The sequence below is a fragment of the Rhipicephalus sanguineus genome, chromosome 2 (assembly GCF_013339695.2).
Source record: "Rhipicephalus sanguineus isolate Rsan-2018 chromosome 2, BIME_Rsan_1.4, whole genome shotgun sequence".
NCBI classification, from domain to species: domain Eukaryota; kingdom Metazoa; phylum Arthropoda; class Arachnida; order Ixodida; family Ixodidae; genus Rhipicephalus; species Rhipicephalus sanguineus.
In genome coordinates this window covers 68,374,364-68,395,541 of record NC_051177.1, presented here as the reverse complement: position 1 = coordinate 68,395,541, position 21,178 = coordinate 68,374,364, and the positions used below count along the sequence as shown (strand labels likewise).

Here is a 21,178-nt window from a genome sequence, read left to right as displayed (position 1 = left end):
TGTGTGCATATGTGCGCCTGCGTTTGTATGTGCGTATGCGCACGTGTTAACGTGTGAGTGCATGTGCGCGCGTTTGTGTATGTGTATTCGCGCGTGTTTGTGCGTGTACGCACGTATGTGTGTGTGCGCCTGCGCGTGCGTGCGTCTGTGCGTATTCGCGCGCGTGTGCATGTATCGAATGTGCGTGCTCGTGCGTGCGTGTCTGTATCACTTGGGCCTGCGTGTGCGTTTCTGTATCGCTGTGTATGTGCGTGTGTCTGTATCGCGTGTGTACGTATGTGCCTGCGTGTCCGTATCGCGTGTGTATTTATGCGCGTGCGTGTCTGCATCGCGTGTGTATGTATGCGCGTGCGTGTCTGTATCGCGTCTGCGTGTATGTGCGTGCGCGTCTGTATCGCTTCTGTATGTGCGTGTATATGTATGTATGTATGTGCGTGCGTGTCTGTTCGCATATGCACGCACGCGTCTGTATCACGTGTGTACGCGCGTGTGTGTGCATGTATGTGCGTATCTATATGCGTGCCTGTATCGCGTGCGTATGATCAGGGGCGTAGCCAAGGGGGGGTTGGGGGGTTCAAACCCCCCCGAAATTTTTCAATTTTGCTTGCGTACATATACACGCACACATACAAACGCACACACGAACATACATAAAGCATGGTTGAACCCCCCCCCCCCCCGAAAAAAATTTCTGGCTACGCCGCTGCGTATGATCGTGTGTATCTATGTGCGTGCGTGTCTGTATCGCGTGTGTATGTATGTGCGTGTCTTTATCACGTGTGTATGAGCGTGTGTGTGCCTGCGTGCCTGTAGCGTGTGCGTACGTGCGCGTATGACAGCGGCATTGACACAAAAAGGTTTCGGGCCCACTCATTTGGTCCACTTCAATTTAAGTAAACCACCACATTCCTTCTTGGCTGCCTTCTTTGAGCTCATCAAGACCACAATTATGAAAAAAAATTCTCGCCTATACGTTATGCTGGTTACATTATATGCGCTTGATACACCTCCGCGTTACGGACAGCCGAGGCAGCGACGGAGAGGTAAACCACTCAACCGCCAGTTAGTATACTCATTTTTTTTTTCTAAGCGCTTATTTGTATTTATCGAAGCGTCCTAAAGAAATTATGAGTCACTTTGTTCTATCGCAAGCCCACTTTCGTCATGACTATTGCTTAAGAGACAGGTTCTCATTTAATGCTTCAAGGGGCCGATTAAACAAGCGCGCGCTGTGATTCTAATGCGGCTGCGGCGAGCCAGTGGAGGGTTCAGCGTGCCGTGCGCAGCGCGCCGACCAGGGAAGGGTAGAAATCCGAGGAGAATTGAGGAAAACGCGCGCGCGGAGGAGAGTGTCGCTACTTTCTAGATCAAGGGAAAGTCCCTATACTTCGTAAAAGTACCGCCATCTGCTCTCTCCGCCGCCGCCTCCTCTCCTGCGCGTCTTTCGCGTGCGACGGCAGCGCCTCCTCGAACGCGCCAGGTGGACGCGTGAAGCTTTCAGGCCGGTTGCGGGCTGGCGCTGCCACTTTAGCCACTTTAGCGTGCCCGTATCGCATACGGCTGCGTAATGATTCTCTTTATTTCTGCGTTCATTTTCTCAGTTGGTGTGGGTGTGCGCACCATCCAATTCCCTTATAGCGCGCCAGAAGAGCTGCTGCAAGCCACGTAGAATTTGCAGCAAATTGCACGTCGTTTACGGTTCTTTTCGGAGCGTACCGTTTCCCTGTGTACCTGGCGCGAATATCGGTAACTGGGTTTACTTAAAAAAGGTTGACATAAAATTTTGTAAACACGACGCGCTATTTATTGCATCGGTAAGAAATATTTACATGACAGCTGTGATGTCAAGCCCCGCCGTTTGGGAAGGAATAGTTCCCGTGCGTATAAACTACCTCTATCATATATAACTGCAGCAATGACTGCAATTCCCATGAAGGGCACTTCTCCTCGGCCTGCCCGCCGCGGTGATGTAGCGGTTTCGGCGCTCGCCTGCTGATCCGAAGGTCGCGTGTTCGGTCCCGGCCGCGGCGGTCGGAATTCGATAGAGGTGAAGTGATAGAGGCCCCGCGCACCAGATCGTCAAAGTTTCCGGAGCCCTACACTACGGTGTGCCTCGTAATCATATCGTGGTTTCGGCTCGTAAAACCACATGTATCATTATTTATCTCCTTTGCCTGCCCGATGACGTGTGGTCGCAGTACGCCGTTCTGGGACGTTTGGCCTGTGCGGAGCAGCTTGCACGCATTGTCGTATGCATGACGCTTGTATGTTAACTGACAATAACTGAAGTTAGTAAACCAATAAATGAAGATTTAAAACCAGTAGGCTAAAACCAACGACATTAACCCACGCGATAATTCATGAACACGCCGGCCGATGAGCCGCGGTCCGCTGAACTAAAGCCCGGCTCATGTTCCGAATTTGCAGAAAGTTCTGACTGTCACCCAGAAGTGGTTCGCCAAATTCGACAATATGATGGAGGAGCTGCACGTAAATGCACGGCTCTCGATAAATTCTGGGCGCTAGTTTTTTTTTTTTGCTATCGCACTTTCATTCTGACGCTCGCTCTGTCTTCGCCCTTGCATCCGCATATCACAGTGAAAGGTTAGTAGAATGTGTGGAACACAACCTAGTGTTGCAGTGCACGACGCTCGTTCTTTGAGAGTTAATAATATGTGAGGTTTTACGTGCCAAAACCGCAATATGATTATGAGGCACGCCGTAGTTGAGGGCTCTGGAAATTTCGACCATCTGGTGTTCAAGACGGTCACTTGCAAGTGACTGTCTTGGTCAAATTACACAAAATGACAAATTACAGAAAATTTCGCGTGACATTACGTAAGTAATACACCACATATGTCACACGGTAAAGCAAGACGCCTGTCAAGAGTAAAAACGCACGAGCACATACCTCACAAAGCCGCGCCGATCTCGGCTCGAAGTTTGCTCGACCTATTCTGTGGAGCCAGACTTTGTGACGACCTGCATTCTCTTTTCCGCGAGGAATGGCGGAAAACTTTTTCCCTTGGGTGTCACAGTTATGGCAGCCAAACGCACAGCAACCCGGCATCGCGACAAAACGAGCGAGACGCACACGTGCACTTCACACTTCGTGCACTTCACATGGGGCCAACACACAGCACATGGCACGTTGGAGCGTTCAACATGGCGCCGAGAGGGGAAGGAGACAAAATACCGGGAAAGAGAGGGCGCGCGCTACCACGTGACCGTAGCCACCCTATCAGAGGCGTGGAGAGGAGGAAGCGGCGTAGATCAAGAGAAAGCTGTACTTTTCCGAAGGTATAGGGGCTTTAGATCAAGGGGCTTTAGATAGCACAACGCGTTCAACTTTAACAGCGGAGTTTTACTAGGGCTAGGCCTGACGACAGATGGGTGTTCGCGTCGCGTGTCACGCTCCGGTCCTCCGGTTCCCAAATGCACCCATAGATTAACTGCCTCGGTCGCGTTAAGGTCCCCAGATAAGATGGCTTAGGTCGCGGACGAAGCGGTAGCTGCACAGTGAAACTGCGAAGGGGGCGGCTCGAGCGTGTATAAACACCACGAATATCGCGTACACGACGTATTTGGTCAGACCAGCCTTTGTCATTGCTCCCCCGTTTTCCAACGCGGCCATCGTATGCGAGGAGGTTGAAAAGTGAAAGGCGAAATTTTGGTCTTTTGAAACATACCAAGATGGCGGCACTGGGCGGCGAGAAAGAAAGAGATGTGAACTTCGGTGCTTATTGCGCGATTTTGATATCCTTTCTCGTCGTCCGTGCTGCATAAATTGCCTTTTCAGCTAAATCGTTTTGACACAGCGTAGGCGGGGCATTGGAGATGCCGAAACGGGCAATTTCTTTTTTCTTTCTTTAAAGTAAGTTTTGCGATCCCCTGCGTACGTGCCCTGCTTCCCGTGTAGCAATTCATCAAAGTGCAGTGAACTAGTGCACTGATTGTAAAAGAAGGCCTTCAACCCGATTCTTTGGTTGTGGTCATCAAAATTCGCACCCCCAAGACTGGGTAAACAGCCAGCGAACCGTACTAGCTTGTTCTAGTTTCGCCTTCAAACATGTAGACCATAATCACTGGCGCACATACTTTCACTGAGGAGCAACTAGAGAATTGTACCACTAAAAAAAAACTACTTTGCTAGTTCAATTGCTGAAAACCTTGACTATTTGAGAAAAACGCCTGTTTTGATTATTTATTTTTGGTAAAAACACCTACTTCACTAAAACTACGGGGGGGGGGGGGCGCTAGCTCCCCCCCCCCTCCCTGGCTACGGGCCTGACAGTAGTGCACATGGCTTCAAAACCTCGTGATGTCTGCATGCTACACACAGACCATGGATTCATCGCTCTGGTCTTACACAATGGCGCGACACGTTGAGGGCTGCGGTAAAGAAAAGCTCGGCTGCAGAATGAATAAAACTCACCTGCGGCGCCATGGGGACTGGCCCCGCTGACTGCGTACGCGGCGGGATGCCCGCCCCCGATGCTTCCCTGGCCGGCCGGGTTGGCCGAAGCCCTGGAGTAGGCGCCTAGGCCGAGGGTGTCGTGCAACATGTAAGAATACGAGGCCGCATCCCGGTGTTGTTGCTGCAGGCACGGACCCGAGCCCATGCCGGCGGCCATCGGGCTGCGTACAGAAGGAATGGCGATGTATGGCTAATATAGCACATATTGCGTATGTTTTATGAGTGTCATGCGCAGTGGGCTTGCCTAAACTTATCCTATCGAAACAACTTCGCTGTGTAACAAAATGCAATATTGCAGCAGCATCACATTGCACAAGCTGACCTGGTGAACCATTCTGGACAAGCGCAGAACCGCGGAATAGTGAAGCGACCCCCCCCCCCCCCCCCCCCACACACACACACTTACAGTCGTTCTACAATCGTTAACGTACGCGCGCCATGCGTACTATAATCCCACGTGCAGTCCCCGCACACGAAGCGAAGTCGATCGATGGTTGGTATAACGACACTCGCCTTATTTTGGACGTCTCGGCAGAATACCGCAGTTGCGCTCTTCCGTGTTTCGGTTTCGCCGGCGAAATTCGTCAGATTTCATCATTTTGCTGAAGTTACTACCAGCCGCCCTTTGGAAACCTCAAAGCGGCAAAGGGTTTCTCGCGGGAAGGGCTCTAATTCTCCCTTTTGACCCGACCGCCTGTCTCCGCTAATTAAAAAGTTAATATACTTAAATTATTTAATTACTGCTGCAATTGTTGTTTGTAGCCATTTTAACATATCTGCCGCTACAGATAATGTAATTACGAAAGCAGCGAGCAAGTATTCCATTTCCCTTATTTTTGAGGATTTTCGGACACATTTCTTGAAACACCTTGTATATGCGGATTCCTACCTCAACGCCTCCTTTATTGCCTAGCTGGTCGGGACATGTCATTCAATCAATCAATCAATCAATCAATCAATCAAAAAGGGAATTTTATTGCACAATAATGTGAAAAATGCGTACACAGATATTTGGACCCACAGCCTAAGCGTCTAGTGATGAGCCCAATACAAACAAGGTTATAATAATTAGCAGTTTTGTACAGAAAAATAAACAATAGCGAAAGTATCATACATAAGCTATAAGTATTATACATATTCAAAGAACTGCACTGAAAACAACAAACACACAATGACTACGAACACATTAACTAAACATTACGATATTGTTTTTAATAAATAAAAACTAAAAAAAATGCTTGGTAGTATCGTTTGCATGTAATGTCAAAATTTCTTACGAGTTTTATTTCAAGAGGCAAATCGTTCCACAGCTTAGCACCATGTCTAGCGTGGCTTACCTGTACGAGTCCTGCATGGCTGCGGCCATGGGCTGGCTGAGTCCCGGGTACCCCGCCAGCGGACCGGCGAGTCTTCCGTGCACGGGTCCCCCACCGACGGCGGCGCTGGACTCCGCGGCACGGCGCTGGCTGCGCAGCTTCTCCTCGCGCCGCCACTTGGCCCGCCGATTGGAAAACCAGACCTGATGCCGTCAGCTTAACGAGGACCGCTACCATGCAAACCCCCCGACAGAGCATGCACCCGTCCTCTATCTACCGGTCTTTTCATAAAGATAAACATTTCGTCAGTTTAGGCGAGTTAATAATGCGTTAAGAACTGTGTTTTTGAGTGTATCATAATAATCATCCAGCATCTGGAGTAGCATGTCAGGCGGATAGCTAGGCTAACACTTCCTGCATTTAAATAAAGCATTTCTCTCGCTCTCTCTCAATCATCCCCGTATTTTTTTTAATGCTACATATATAGGTTTAATACTAAAGGTGAAGAATTTTGGGCACCATATGTGCTCTTCTGGGACAGAGAGCACATATGGTACCCAAAACGAGCGTATGTATTTAGAGAAGAAGGTGAACGATTCAAAGTACTACGTACTCTGCTATGGCAGAGCAGTAACCTGTGCGTAGTTGGTAACGTCGCGTTAGGAAAATATGGCAAGTGAGACGATTTACAACACTATGTGGCCTAACTTCGCCAAGCGGTGCCACTATTGCGATTTGTTTAGAAAATTTTATTCCATCACATACGATTAATATCTATGCAGTTGAACACATCATTTTATTACTGGACATGCGTTTACGAGAATCAATCACAAAACAGAATTCAGTCATATAGACATAAATCGATATATGGAAAGACGTGAGGGCAACATGTACAATTGGTGTTTCGCACATTCGCACACATATACCAATAATTTGTCATGAACAGCTGGGTGTACATATATGCTTAGAAAAATGTATTGTATCATAGACGGTTAACATCGATAACAACTCAACATAACATATGTACATTTGTTTTTGTGTTTACCAAAACGTTCAAGAACCACTTGAGCGCTGCTTCTATCGAGGCGAAGTGCACGAGGGCCTCCGCATGCCACTCTAAGTACCCTTCAAAAGTGTGACAGCCACATTCTTTATGTTATTGGTACGTAATGTCTAATTATTAATCGATTTTATTTTTATGAAACTATTGCCGGAGCGTTTGCACCGCTGCGTGTCATCTTTATCTGGATTTTGCAATATTGTAGCTGGAAGGGAAGTAAATCTATCATTGGCTTATAAATTGCAGCAAACTCTTCAGAATATGGGCTAGACATTTCAGGTGCGTATGAAGCGCAAGGATGTATGACCCATCGATTCGTTGGTTCGTAAAAAACTGAATAATAAGAAAACTTAGTACAGACAACTCAACCTTATTTCATTATGCAAAATCATCCAACTACGCTGTAACGGCTTCTGCGAAGGCACGTTTCACTTTCGTGTTTTAACCCATTTCTACGAAAGATGGATCAACCATCTTTCTTTTTTAACACGAAACTGTTTCATGCCTGTGTCCACCAAGACTTCAGTGACGTCATTTCCGTCATGGAAATGACGTTGGTAAAATGCGTTCGGACAGATGACAAAGAAAAACTAGAAGAACACGTTCTGTTGACGCGGATGACCTGGGTGTCGAACCCACGACCTCTCGGTCTGCGGTGATAGGAGCCGGGCGCTCTAACCACTGCGCTACCGAAACACACACGCGAGGCTTTACAAAAGCACCTTCTCCGCGAGGGAGATGCCAGCGGGAACTGGAACTCTTCCGCGCGTTCACGGCTCATGCTACGAACTCTGCCTTTCGTGTTCCTAAAGCGATGTGTGGTATATGCATGGGCTCAGGCGTAGGCTGCCCTATTACAGGGACGAGCACACCTTGGTGTTTGACTCGTCAAATCACGACGTTTTGAATGAGTACATATCGAGCATCAGTGTTTATTATGTGCTAGTTAGTGCCATCTTTGCGCGAGACCCACCGTATGCTGTGTCCAGGTGTAAACTACTTCAGCTACAACATGGGTTAAATCTAGGGGTGTGCGTATATTCGAATGTTTCGAATATTCGTCGAATATTACATTCGAAATATTCGTATTCGATTCGAAAATCGTGTAATCGAAAAGTTTCGAATATTCGATAACTTCGAATATTCGAAAAAATCGAATATGCGATTCGATTATTATGCATAAAATAACTCGTCTTCCACATTTCTGCTGCGTTCGTATCGCTAAAAACGTTGCCGAGAGGAGCGATAAACATCCTAAGTACACGGAGGCACGATATCTGCCTGCGACGAGCGCCCCAATACGTATGATTTATTGCTGGTGCATCTCCGACGTGCAGCGCTGTTGGCGATCATGTAACCGTACATTTTCAATATTATGCGGCCGTAACGTGCCGCACTACCACTCGTTCACTATGCGGGACCACTTCTGAAGAAAGACAGTGACCCACGTGACTGGTGGCGGACTGTTCAGATACCCTAGTCTGGCAAAGCTTTGCCCCATGTAAATCCCTATACCAGCCACTTCTGTTCCAAGCGAGCGTGCCTTTTCAGTGGCGGGGGGGGGGGGGGGGGTTGTCTCTGTTGCAAGGGAGCGCCTGCTGCCTGATCATATGGAGCAACTCATATTTCTTCATGATAACATGTATTCATTACTTTAATTGTGCCGTGATATTTGCTTGTGTTGTGATGTGCACTGTGCTAGCCTGGACATTGTGTTCTGGAGATAGCAGTGTATGTTGTGTTGCCAGTCAGGCCGTTAATGTTTTTTTTTTTTCAGATAGCTACATGTTAAATAAAATATTGTTACTGTGGAGGCATTTTTCCTTTGATATTCGATATTCGATTCTATATTCGAAGGTGGATATTCGTATTCGATTCGTATTCGAAAAATTTGATATTCGCACACCCCTAGTTAAATCATGACCACGGGCGTTAGTCGTCGGGATGAAGATGTACCACTAGGCGTCAGCGTGGGTACATCCACGTGAAACGGTGCTATAGCTGCCACATACCAATAGACATTGTGCAAGCTCTCGTGCATTAATGTGCAATAAACAATCGACTATTCCTGCGAAGACAATGTCACTTTCGTATTGTACGAATTCCTATGACAGAGGGATCAGCTTTGTTTTTTTTTTCTTCTCTTTGAGCATAAAACAATCAAGTGACCACTGCATACTCTCTCTCAATTTCTCAAAATGGCACGGCGCAAGCGGAAGCTTATATCTTTTGTTCTTTTTTTTTCTGTGTGTCAGCCATTAAACCTCCCTCAGCTATTCGTAACTGATGAACGCTTCATCAAAATACCAGAAAAAAAACAAGAAAAAACAAAGAAACTGCGATCGGTTTGTTTACACCAACAGTGTAAGTGATGCCAAGGTTTGCCATATCGCGTCACACACTTGGGGTCACATCGCCGCGAATAGAAAACACGAATGTGACGAAATGCCGCAATTCTTCGAAAAGCGAACGTCGGGGGAGAAGAAACTTCATCTTTCCATTTCTCGGCACATTTTTCAACGACGAAAATTCTTTAAGAATGCGATTGTTTGGTTAATAATCTAACTGCTCCTTGTGACGACTTTACAATCGTAATGAAGTTGCGTGCCACGAGGCCTGACGAATGGCCCTGTTTAACTTGTACCCGTAGCTCAGGCATCTGCAACAACGTACGTTTTCGGTTTTTTTTTTTTTCGCTACGTCGAACCTTTAAAGAATGTCTCCAAATTACAATTTAGAACGACAACTATACTCGACAGACACGGACAATGATGGTAATGCGTCTGTATGTTGTTCCTGAAGCAGTCATTGGGTGTTTCTCTCTCTCAGCGCACACACACACACACACACACACACACACACACACACACACACACACACACACACACACACACACACACCACACACACACACACACACACACACACACACACACACACACACACACACACACACACACACACACACACACACACACACACACACACACACACACACACACACACACACACACACACACACACACCACACACACACACACACACACACACACACACACACACACACACACACACACACACACACACACACACCCACACACACACACACACACCCACACACACACACACACACACACACACACACACACACACACACACACACACACACACACACACACACACACACACACACACACACACACACACACACACACACACACACACACACACACACACACACACACACACACACACACACACACACACACACACACACCACACACACACACACACACACACACACACACACCCCCACACACACACACACACACACACACACACACACACACACACACACACACACACACACACACACACACACACACACACACACACACACACAATGCGTCAGTCTGACGGCTGCGATGGCAGCGACAAAACGACGACAGTAAACGAACGCGCGCCGTTGTCGTGACTTGTGCATTTCCTGACGGCAGATTGCCTTTTTTTTTTGCTACTCGAGCCCGTATCTTGCGGACCCGCATGCCCTCCGATGTCGCGTGGAGACCTCGCAGATGTTGCGGTTATATTGGCGTGACTTAGCTCTTCCATTGTATGACAGGAAGGTTGGACATTATGGCGTCAGCAGAAATGAGAAGGCAGGGCGAAGTGTGTCCACAGTGGTAAGAATTGATAAAAAAAAGTGAACAAATTTGAGCCGAATCAAACGGGAACGATCGAATGAAGCGTGCTGCTAATTTATACCACAGATCATCTCGTGCAGCGGCGTTAGCCTGGATTTTTGTGTTTTTGCATAACAGTCAATAATCACGCGCCGAGGTAACATAAATTGTAAGTACAAGTTATGCACTTAACAATTTAATGCCCCTGGTCGAACGTTAGAGACGGGCTTAAGTTAACAGCACTGAGCGCATTAGTCAGCACGCGTAAGTGTCTCATATGTCGCAAAAATAATTTTCCAACCTTCCCGTACTCCTCCTCTCTCTCTATTCAAGAAGTCAGAGGAGTGACGGTAAACCAAAATCAATCCTATATAAAGTTCCAACTGCAAGTTCTTTTTCTCAACATCATTGTGGTACACGCGCAGATAAACACTGAACACGTTTTTTTTTTTTTTTCAGGTGATTACATATTTGTCTTTAGGGTCACGACGAACACCGGTCATGCCACACATCCATCGTCAATGACGACCATAGCTATAATTGGCATCCCCTTCGTATGAGGGCGGCGACATGATCACCTATAAAAAGATTGCCCGCCGCGTTACCTATACCCAGCTTTTCACTGTGTCATATAGATCCCGAACACGGCGACCACAGTGGTGTCAGTGCACTGCACGTGATATATCGTTACATTCACGTCGCTTTGCGCTTGACGATGGCAGTTTTTCAAAGGATTATCACTGTCGCAGATTTTTTTTTTTTTCCTCGGCCCAAGACGGTCATGTCCCGTCCCTCGCCTACGCAGCTTCTCAACCTAGTAGTATACAAAATGTCGGCCACCATGGCGCCATTGTAAACCATCGATATAGGGATTTACGTGACGTCAACGTGCGCCGTTTTGTTGTACAATACGCAGCTTCCAGTGTGCTTCTGGAGATACTATTTGACATAAATACACAAACGCACAAAATTGTGATAAATTGTGAGATAAGCACATCAGGATAAAGCACGCTTTCCAGTATGCTGGCTGTACAACAAAATGGCGGCCAGAATGACGTCGGTACACACCACCCTGGTGCCTGCTACTCAAGTTTCACATTGTGCAACCTAGCTCCCGAGATGCCTTATGAATACTTTATTTGTTGTTGTTGTTGTTCTTTGCACCGATATTCTAACACTCTCTCGCTTATTTATACACAGACATCGCTTCCTTCATCTTTGAAGGGCGCCGCCGGGATACGAAGACACGTACCTGGATTCGCGCCTCGGGAAGCGCGATCTTCTCGGCCAACCTCTCCCGGGCGAATACGTCCGGGTAGTGGGTGCGCTCGAACTCTGCAGCGTATAACATTGCGGTTCACGCACGTGCACACGTTTTTCTGACGCATTAACCTCTTCGTTACCTGCGTCCGCGTTCGTGGACATGACTTCTCAAGCAAACTGCACTACAGCAAACTGCTCAGTGCCATTGGAAGTTTTTGGCTTTGTCACGCAGAGTGCCCGTTACAAGAGTTGAGCAGCAGAAGTCAACATTAGCGTCTAGTGTGCAAAAAAAAAAAAAAAAAACGACGGTGGGTAGATCGTGCAGCGGGCGACTGCTTAGGTTGTAATAATATTTTTTTCGTACACAAAGTTGTGTGAATACCAGTCATGTTACTGAAGGAAAGAAGATTACTTTTAAGGGCTCGTTTTTCTTTGTTAGGCACAATATTAATGAGAACTAATAGACAATAATGCCAAGAAAAGTATAGGGAATGTTATTTATAATAATTGGGATATAAATGTGAAGAAAGTAAAGTGGACGAAAAGATAACTTGTCGCCGAAGACACTCGCCGCCATGGCTGCGATCGGCGCTAACACTCCTACGTTTAAATGCACATATATACCCTATAAAAGTGGACGGGTGGATGATCACCGCCGTAGCTCAGTGGTAGAGCATCGGACGCGTTATTCGAAGGTCGCAGGTTCGGTGCCTGCCGGCAGCAAGTTATCTTTTCGTCCGCTTTACTTTTTCACATTTATACCCCAGTTATTACAAATAACATCCCTATGCTTTCCTTGGCATTATTGTCTATTAGTTCTCATAGTCATATGTTATTGGTATCTTGGGAATCATTTAAATAGATTTGAAAGCTGAAAGCCAGAATTCGCACTTAAAATGCCCACTGTATCATATAAGATACATTAAATATAATGCCTCAAAATAGGTAGAAAACCCGTCAAAGCTTCATAGAAAAGCCGTTATTGGATTTTTAACATGTTATAATTAGGTTATACTGAGATACTCATTTAATCAAAATAATTAATTAATTTTAATTAAGAGTAATCAAGTTATGTTCGAAATAAAATTTCACCATATTTTTTTTCTTAAAATGAACTCTACAAGAAGAGTATATATATGGTGAGTGTTTTCTCACAATTTTTCTCAAGGCAGAACGCCTTTTGGGCATTACAGGGCAATGTTTCTGCCATATTTGCAACTGAAGTCCCCGTTTGTTGAGACACATTAATACCCTTTGAAAATTTAATTTGTCACAATGTTTTCTGTTTTCTCTGCACTTGTGGAACCAACTGGAATAATATTTCGCATACTGCATCTCTTTATTCTTGCCTACGTCTTTATTCGGTAGTGAAGAGGTCAATAAAGAAAGCGCCGCGATTCGCACCGCGAAGAGTTTAGATCTGATAAGTCTCAGCATACATTGATGCTCACAATAGCTGCACAGGGTAATCGGAAATGCTTCGTTTTCTCATAGAATCGCGTCGGTCTATAGCATAGCCCGTAGTACACACCTTTCTCGAGTGCCTCGATCTGCTCGTTGGTGAAGGATGTCCGGTTCCGCTGCAGCTTGCGCTTCAGCCGCAGCCGCATCTGCGAGTCCTCGTCGCACGACGAGCTGTTCTCCGAGTTGCCGTCAGAGGTGCCACCGTCGCCGCCGCCTTCTGCGCGCGAGACACATAGAGGGCACATACACACGCAAGCTTGAGTCAAATATCCGTGCTGGATGTTATACGAGTAAATAACCACGCTCGCTAAAGGAATTGGCTTACGATGAGAGTACACGTCTTACAGGGAGGCATGGAAGAAAGTAAAGTAAAACGAGAGAATGAAAGAAAGTCACAGTTTTTAACTGTATGGCAACGCGGGTTTACCCGTTTGCACGACGTTCAGTCGCTCAAACGGGCGGCGCCGTGCACGGTGAGCTATCGTACCTACTTTCGCAATTTAACGCCGAGGTATCCCGAAACGAATCTCGACACGCATGCCATATACACTCTAAGTACTGTGACTCTCTTTTTATACACGTGAGAGTCATATGTGGAGCACTCCCTTTAGAGAGGCACGTTGACCCTCTTTAGGAGAGTCGTGACTCACTTTCCGAAAGAGAGTCAATGCACGACTCTCCTAAAGAGCGTCAACTCGCCTTTCTAAAGGGAGTGCTGCACATGTTACTCTTACATGTATAAAGGAGAGTCAAAGGACACCTTTTTATCAAGCTACACCAGGACCACGTGGCAAACGTACTGAGAAACTTTTTTTTTCTGGAGCTTATTACTGAGCACGTGATCTAAAAATGCGTCCTTTCACAGGCTGGCGCATGCGGGGATCCCCGCCGTTAAAGAGCAGCAACTGCTACAAAAGCGTTAAGGTCTGTTTCAGCGAACCCACTATCGAAGAACGACGCCACGAAACACTATACTTGTAACCGTTCACCGGACAAGAGAGAGCAAACACAAGCGCATTGATTCTACATCACTTGTCGGTAAGTGCCGCAGCATTCGGACCAGGACCCTATTGTTCCGGTTTCGTTCACCTGCCAACGTTAACCTTTGGGTAACAATTCCTCGGGTACGTATATTCAGGTCTGCAAGCCCATTCTCTGTGCGTATATCAAAATTCAAACTGGCGGTGGTGTAATATTGCTTCCGCAAATAGTGGCACACAACTTGCTGCTTAAAACAGCGCTTCTTCAGCAAGATGACCAAAAAAAAAAAAAAAAAGCCGGTCGGCTTTTAGCACCTGACACATACTCAGTGTTAATTTATTTTTATTTTATTGGGATCGAAATTATATAGACACTCCAGGCGCATTTTATCCGTTGCCGTGAAGTTCCGTGTAAAGTCTAAGGCCGATAACATTTCCCCGCGCGTGGTATGTCCTATGTGCGAGTGAAAGCTTGCTAGGGTAGCCGATGATCGCGGCTAAAGCGGTGAGGAAACGTGCCTGCTGTCTTCCGGAGGGTGGCGGCGTGGCTCTGGCAGGAATTGCGTACCTCCAGCGGCAAAGCGCGGTCGCGCGCTCCCTATCCTGACAGGGATCAGCGGACGGCTCATACCTTTGTACGTGCCGTGTTCGCACCATTCAGTTTTCGTTGAAGCGACAGACATCACGACGGTCGATCGCTTCGCTCGCTGCAACGGCCGCGTTTCCTTACGCCAGCGTTTTGTTCAGTTACGCCAGGTCGAATGCTAAAGGTATTAACTGCTAGCCTGACTTCGTATGACACAACACTTTGATATTGTCACATTCATGCCCTTGCGGCGAAATTGAGAATTTTTCGTTGTAATACAGCTTTTAAGAGAACTCAATGAAATGCAGCTGTGATATTTGACCTTCAGAAGCATCACGCGTAGGTGTTTGCCGTATTCCAGGTGGGTGGCACGTACTAAAAGGACACGCCGGCATTCCAAGGTCGTGCCGGCGGCTGTACAAGCACACACACTGACGCATTCTTGCGTTATCGACCTGTTTGCAGGAAGCGCTTTCTCACTTTTTTGTATAACGACTGCGCGTAGCAAAAGCGAGAGAAGCGCTAGCGCTCCCACGTGGCCACCATCGCTTCAACACCACGCCGTTCGTTACAGACACGTCGGTCCACGTTGCCCCCACCGTACACTTCTTTCATTTCGCGCTCGGCGCGATGGCAGCACCGAGCGCAGCGATGCGTGCGGAGAAGCCGACCCTCGGGCGACGCGCGCGGACGCAGCTTTTCGCCTTGCCTTCGACACTCCCGCCCTCTCCCACCAACGCCACCCAAATGTCATCACCGCGACTGCGCCCTCGATCGCCCAGGTTCCCTTTTCGCACGCGGGCTTGAATGTAGCAGCAGAGGCGACAGCAAAAGCAGAAACAATACTCAAGAAAGAGAAAAGAGGAAGCGAGAAAATACAGCAGGGCCCCGAAGACCAGGTCGCCAGGCAGATCCGGATCATCGGGCGACGGGGCGCGCCGTAATCAAGTTTGGCCTGGACCCCCTCGTCCTAACGAATCCCATTAAGCGTCGGGGCGGACCCGCCAATGAGCTGTAATTGAATCACGCGCGCCCACATACGCGCCCTCTCTTTTACAGCTTGGCGCGCATTGGCACGAACAGGGCCAGCAGCAACGTGGAAACACGCTTGTAGGTGAAAGTATGCGCGCACCTATCCCAGAAGCTCTGATCTACCCACGTTGTACGGACAGCTTGCTGAGGTGGGGGAGACCATGATTCGGGATACCCGCGTCTCTACTTCGGTACAGAGAAACTGCTAATCCAGAAACCGCCAGTGTTCTGGGCGCCGGTCAGGTGGAATGTCTATATAAATTCGCGTGTTTCAGTTTGAGAAAATGAACTGCGTTCAGACAGATAGATAGACCGTTTTCCCAAGTAACGAACACGTGGCTTTCGGCATGGATTTTGATGTGGCACACGCTACTGTAGGCAAGATCCCTGGATGCACTCGTTCGTGGCGATGTCTGATTGCGGGCGCGCAACGTGAACTCAAGTCGTTAGGCCCTGAATGTCACGCCCTGAACCTTCAAGGTCCTGAAATAGACCCAGCGGTCGAAATCCCATTAAGTACCAACGTCGTCGGAGCGGACCCGCCAATGAGCTGTAATTGAATCACGCGCGCCCACATGCCAGCCGCGCTCTCCTAACAGTCTTGATTTTGATCAGCTATAGGATACGCGGCATTGGCACGAGACAGGGCCAGTAGCAACGCAGGAAGCACGCTTGTAGCGTGAAAGTATGCGCGCACCTGGTGGCGCATTCGGTGACGATGGCATAGCAGGTCGGCGACGAAAATAGCGCCACTGTTGCCTCCATTGCGGGCCCGACGCGCGCCCCTGCGCGATGCCGTGGGTCCCTGCCGAGCGTAAATGACCATCCGCGTACCGAACCGCGGGGACGCTTCGTTCTGCAAGAGCCACGCGCGTCCGCTGACGCGTCTCTGCCCAAGTTGAGGTTCGTCCGCTGCCGACGCCGTGAGGGGTTAGGCTATGACGACTCGACAGTAGACGCGCCGCGTGGTGCCATGTTCAAAGTTCGTAAGCGTGCGCGAGTCAAAGATCGTCCTGCTCATCTCGTCCGCTCGAAGTGGATAAGCAAACCTCCAACACGGATCCGACGATTTTTGTCAACGCTAGAAAGTCTGTCCGAGGGACCGCGTTTGCGATGTTCGCTACGGTGCGGCAGCGCCATCGTAATTCCACCGAGCTTCCCTAGTAGCTCACAAACTAAAAACGTTAGTTCTTGTTCAAAGGTTATCGTCGAGCCGTTACACAGAGCGATATTGCGAACACGCAACGAAGTAGCGCGACTTGAGACAGCGTGAGCTCGAGAAGCACGAGCTGCAGGACGCGATCTCCCGGAGCGGCCTCGGACCAATGCGAGGCGCGCTGGGGCAACATGGCGGACGCGGCCAATCGGAGGGCTCGAAACCGACCTTCGAACCATTTGCTTTTTGTGCGGCTTGTTTTCGAAGAGGAGGCCAGCTGCGGTCGGGGAATTTGAAGACGGGAGAAATGCGCTTTCAGATGGCCAAGATACGGCGCCGGTGGCTCGTTGCGGAGCTATCTTTTTTGAAAACAGTGTTTTTTTGCGATTTCACCAAGAATTTTCGAATCGGTAGGCGACAACAATTTTTTTATAGCCACTTATACGCGGGTTTCGAGTGAAGATATTTTGGATCGGATATTAAAAGGGCTTACAGAAACTGAAAATGTGATTTTCAAAAAATCGATTTTTTTTGCCATTTTTCGCGATACGAAAGCCGCGTCCCCCCTTAACAAGACTAGATTATAATAATTTTTTTTTCGTCTTCAATTCATACAAAATGTATGAAAATGCCAGGAACCTAGTGTACCGATGTTCATAAAGTTCATATCATTCTTTGTTTGGGTTATTCGTATCCCCACACATTTCAATAGAATGAATGAATGAATGAATGAACTTTACACGTATATGTCTTGGTATAAGTATGTGGTGACGCTGTCAACAATAACCTTTTAGGGCATGGGGTAATCGGCCACACAAGACGTAAACATTTGATATACATTCACTTAATAAATAAAAATAAAGGAAGCGTCGTATACTAACGCTCTAGTGCATGGAGTAGCCGGGCCCGCATCAAGAAGCCAACATCTGATATGTACGAGTATTCATTTCAGAAATCGATCAATCAACCAAACACTGACCGGGACAACGAAAGTCTGTCCTGGCCCCGAGTCCAGACAACTGAAGCGAAAACACAGAGGCGCCACCAAGACACTTTACGAGGCATCTGCCCGATCGTAACAGCTGCAGGATTCACTAGACGGCGCCTGCGACTTGGTCTTTGAGTGCATTCTTCTATCTCGGCTCACAAGAATGCCGAACCCTTAGTTTGCGAAAACCTCGATTTCACGGGACAGAAATGTTCACTTTGTTCGTGTATTCGCGAACAAAGTGACCAACCTATGCGAACGTGACCTCACAAATGTGAACTGACCGCGTCTCATAATTGCAGCCAAAACTCAGTGGCCCTTGCAAGCGAGTGAAGAAGAGAGCATCTGAGCGGAACAATCGGACATGTGGCGCCATCTCTACGCAAAGCCTACAAGCATCCGCCTCTTCGCTTTTTAGGAGGTCCTCTCTCTCTCTCTCATTTGAGTGAAGTGAGAGCGAAGGTAAGGGTGTGAACAAGAAAGAAGGCTCGCGCGGGCTTTGCGAAGGCAATTAGCCGTGCTGATCGAGCAGCCGCCGTAGCCAGGCGCGCGGAAGAACATGGTCGATTCAGTGGAGAGTCGATTGGAAGGATTCCGCCGGCTTCTTACTCGACTAAGCGTGAATATGTAAAGACCATGCATGGTGCGTTAAACCGCTGCATATTATGGGCCGCGGCGATTCGCATTGCGCGTTATTCTGCTACAAGTGGTGAAAACTCGTATACAGTCAAGTAACATACCATGAACAAAGAACACGCGTGGCTTCCGGAACGTCATTTGGTTTTTGTACTGGTGAAAACATGGCCAGGATTGGACATGCAACAAGAACAGTCAGCATGTATTGCGATCCAACACAGCAAAAAAAAAAAAAAAGAGTGGGAATAGGTGATCTTGCATTACACATTTTTTTAAGTAAAGTGCCGATTTACTTATGTGATTGGAAGCTTTTTAACCAATAGTCATTAATTCATTCCTAATTTTCACTCCTACAAATGGTTGCGCACGTTGACAGCATACATACATACATACATACATACATACATACATACATACATACATACATACATACATACATACATACATACGATACATACATACATACATAATACATACATACATAGCATACATACATACCTAGACATACGATACATACATACATATCGAGATAGATAGATAGATAGATAGATAGATAGATAGATAGATAGATAGATAGATAGATAGATAGATAGATAGATAGATAGATAGATAGATAGATAGATAGATAGATAGATAGATAGATAGATAGATAGATAGATAGATAGATAGATAGATATCCAGGTGAACTTAACTTAGGTCTGTATGAATACAGTAAAAGCTCGTTAATTCAACCCTCGTTAATTCGGAAAATTGGACAAGACGTGTTCTCTGGTCCCGGCCAGCATTTGCATTGTTTAATGGCATCAAACTCTCGTTAATTTGGTCACATTTCGCCGCAATCCGGTTAATTCGGATAATCCTCGGAGCGATAAAATAGTATGGTATGGCATTAGATATTCGCTTCGGCTCGAATTTCAGCATTCGGAGTTGGCGAAGTATTCGGAACGAACAAATATGAACTAATTTTACCACGTGAAATCCGCCTGAAAAGATGGTTTCACGGCAGCGTGCGCTTGATACGCCGTAAAGCCACATTTACAAGACAAGAAAAGAAAATTGGAACTGCCGTGAAGTAACACCTCAAGGTGAGGTGGCGACGTTTACATATTACCTACATCCCGATTTAAATTTTGTGTTTCAGAGCCCTGTATACGCTTTAACTGTGATAAAGCGCAAAACATTACGTATCTTGTCGTGTGTAACACTCCCTCCCTAATAATGATGATATAATCGTAATACACACGTATTACGAAATACGTCGATCAGCCTCATCGAAAAAAAAAAAGCCTGTGTACTTCGAGAAAATTTTCCCCGACATCAGGAATTTAACACGGCACCGCGCCTGACAGCGGCATATTCGGTCCGTACACACCAACTCAACGAGCGAGGCCCACCACGGTGGCTCGGCGGTCACGGGGCTCTTCGACATCTGCTTGGTTCTGTACTCATGGACTCTACCTCGGATTTCATGTAGGCAAAAAAGACTCAAGCACGCCGCTGTGTTTAGCTTCAGATGCACATGAAAAAAATGTCGATGTTCTATATTTTCTGATGACTGCAATAGAGTGAGGACTTGGGCTAGCCGGCACATATATAAGGGGAGCCGCTCACGAAGACGAAAGACGAAGAAGAGGGACAGACTTTCCTATTATTCTAACTTATATTCGATATAACGATTAAAGTGTCTGACCTGAATGTTTCAAAGAACAATTATTGCACTCTTTCCTTTTTATGCATTTTTTCTTTCTTTTTTTTTCTTTTGGATTATCAATACTCAGTACTCAAAATACCTTAAAATTTTATATATTCAATTCTTGGCCAATCCCCCAGAGTGGGCATGGGCCATTGCAGAGGATACAACAACAACAGCACTGGGAATCATGAAAAACGGTTAGATTGTTCAGATTACGTCTCACCAAAAATATTGTTGTTGTTATGACATAATAATTCAGCAGTACTCAACGCTACAGACGGAGAGCTGGCGCGTGACGCACTGATTTTTTGTGCTCGAGGGAGTCAAAAACAGCCGCTTCAATCTTTGGAAGATCCAGCGAAATTGCGCACTCGTTTCAACAACCACGTATATACATCAGCGCTTCTACTCAGCGCGCTTCCGGTGAAAACCTGATAGCTCTCTGCAAACACATTTTGTCGCGTTTACACACGCGTAGAAAAAAAGACAGAAAACTGAAATCTAATTTGTGTTCCTTGTCGTGGAAGACCTGGGCACGCGAGAACCGACCCGTTCCACATTCCCTACACCTCGTTCCAACTCGCGCCGCGGCCCTCTCCATGGAGCTGAACCCTCTCTAGAGACTCCGGGTAAAATAGGCCGCGAGCAAAAACCACGCGGCGAACAGCCTGTCCGCAACCTCAGCACGCCCGTTCCTTGTCTACAGTTAAGAATACTCGCCACCGCAGAGGGAGTGCACCACGGGAAAGGAAAAAAAAAGGCAGGGGAGTACTACTGCTGCTGCTACTGAGAGCTATATGTGTGTAACTGCGTGTTCAAAACTAAACACACGGCTAGCGAAAAGC

The 21,178-nt window shown here is 47.2% G+C and overlaps 1 protein-coding gene across 2 annotated transcripts in view; it reads right to left on the bottom strand.

Annotated features, from left to right (window-relative positions):
• The window catches only part of LOC119383127 (paired box protein Pax-6), a 70,004-nt gene that overhangs the window by 2,813 nt on the left and 46,013 nt on the right, over positions 1–21,178 (bottom strand). Inside the window, exons 5-8 of one of the 2 annotated variants that reach the window (XM_037651134.2) lie at positions 13,330–13,479; positions 11,788–11,870; positions 5,815–5,996; positions 4,436–4,638 (exon numbers count right to left, since the gene is read on the bottom strand). In XM_037651134.2, coding sequence (XP_037507062.1) covers positions 4,436–4,638; positions 5,815–5,996; positions 11,788–11,870; positions 13,330–13,479 — 618 coding nt within the window. The remainder of the gene's footprint in view (positions 1–4,435; positions 4,639–5,814; positions 5,997–11,787; positions 11,871–13,329; positions 13,480–21,178) is intronic. The other variant, XM_037651135.2, reaches the window with a different exon arrangement.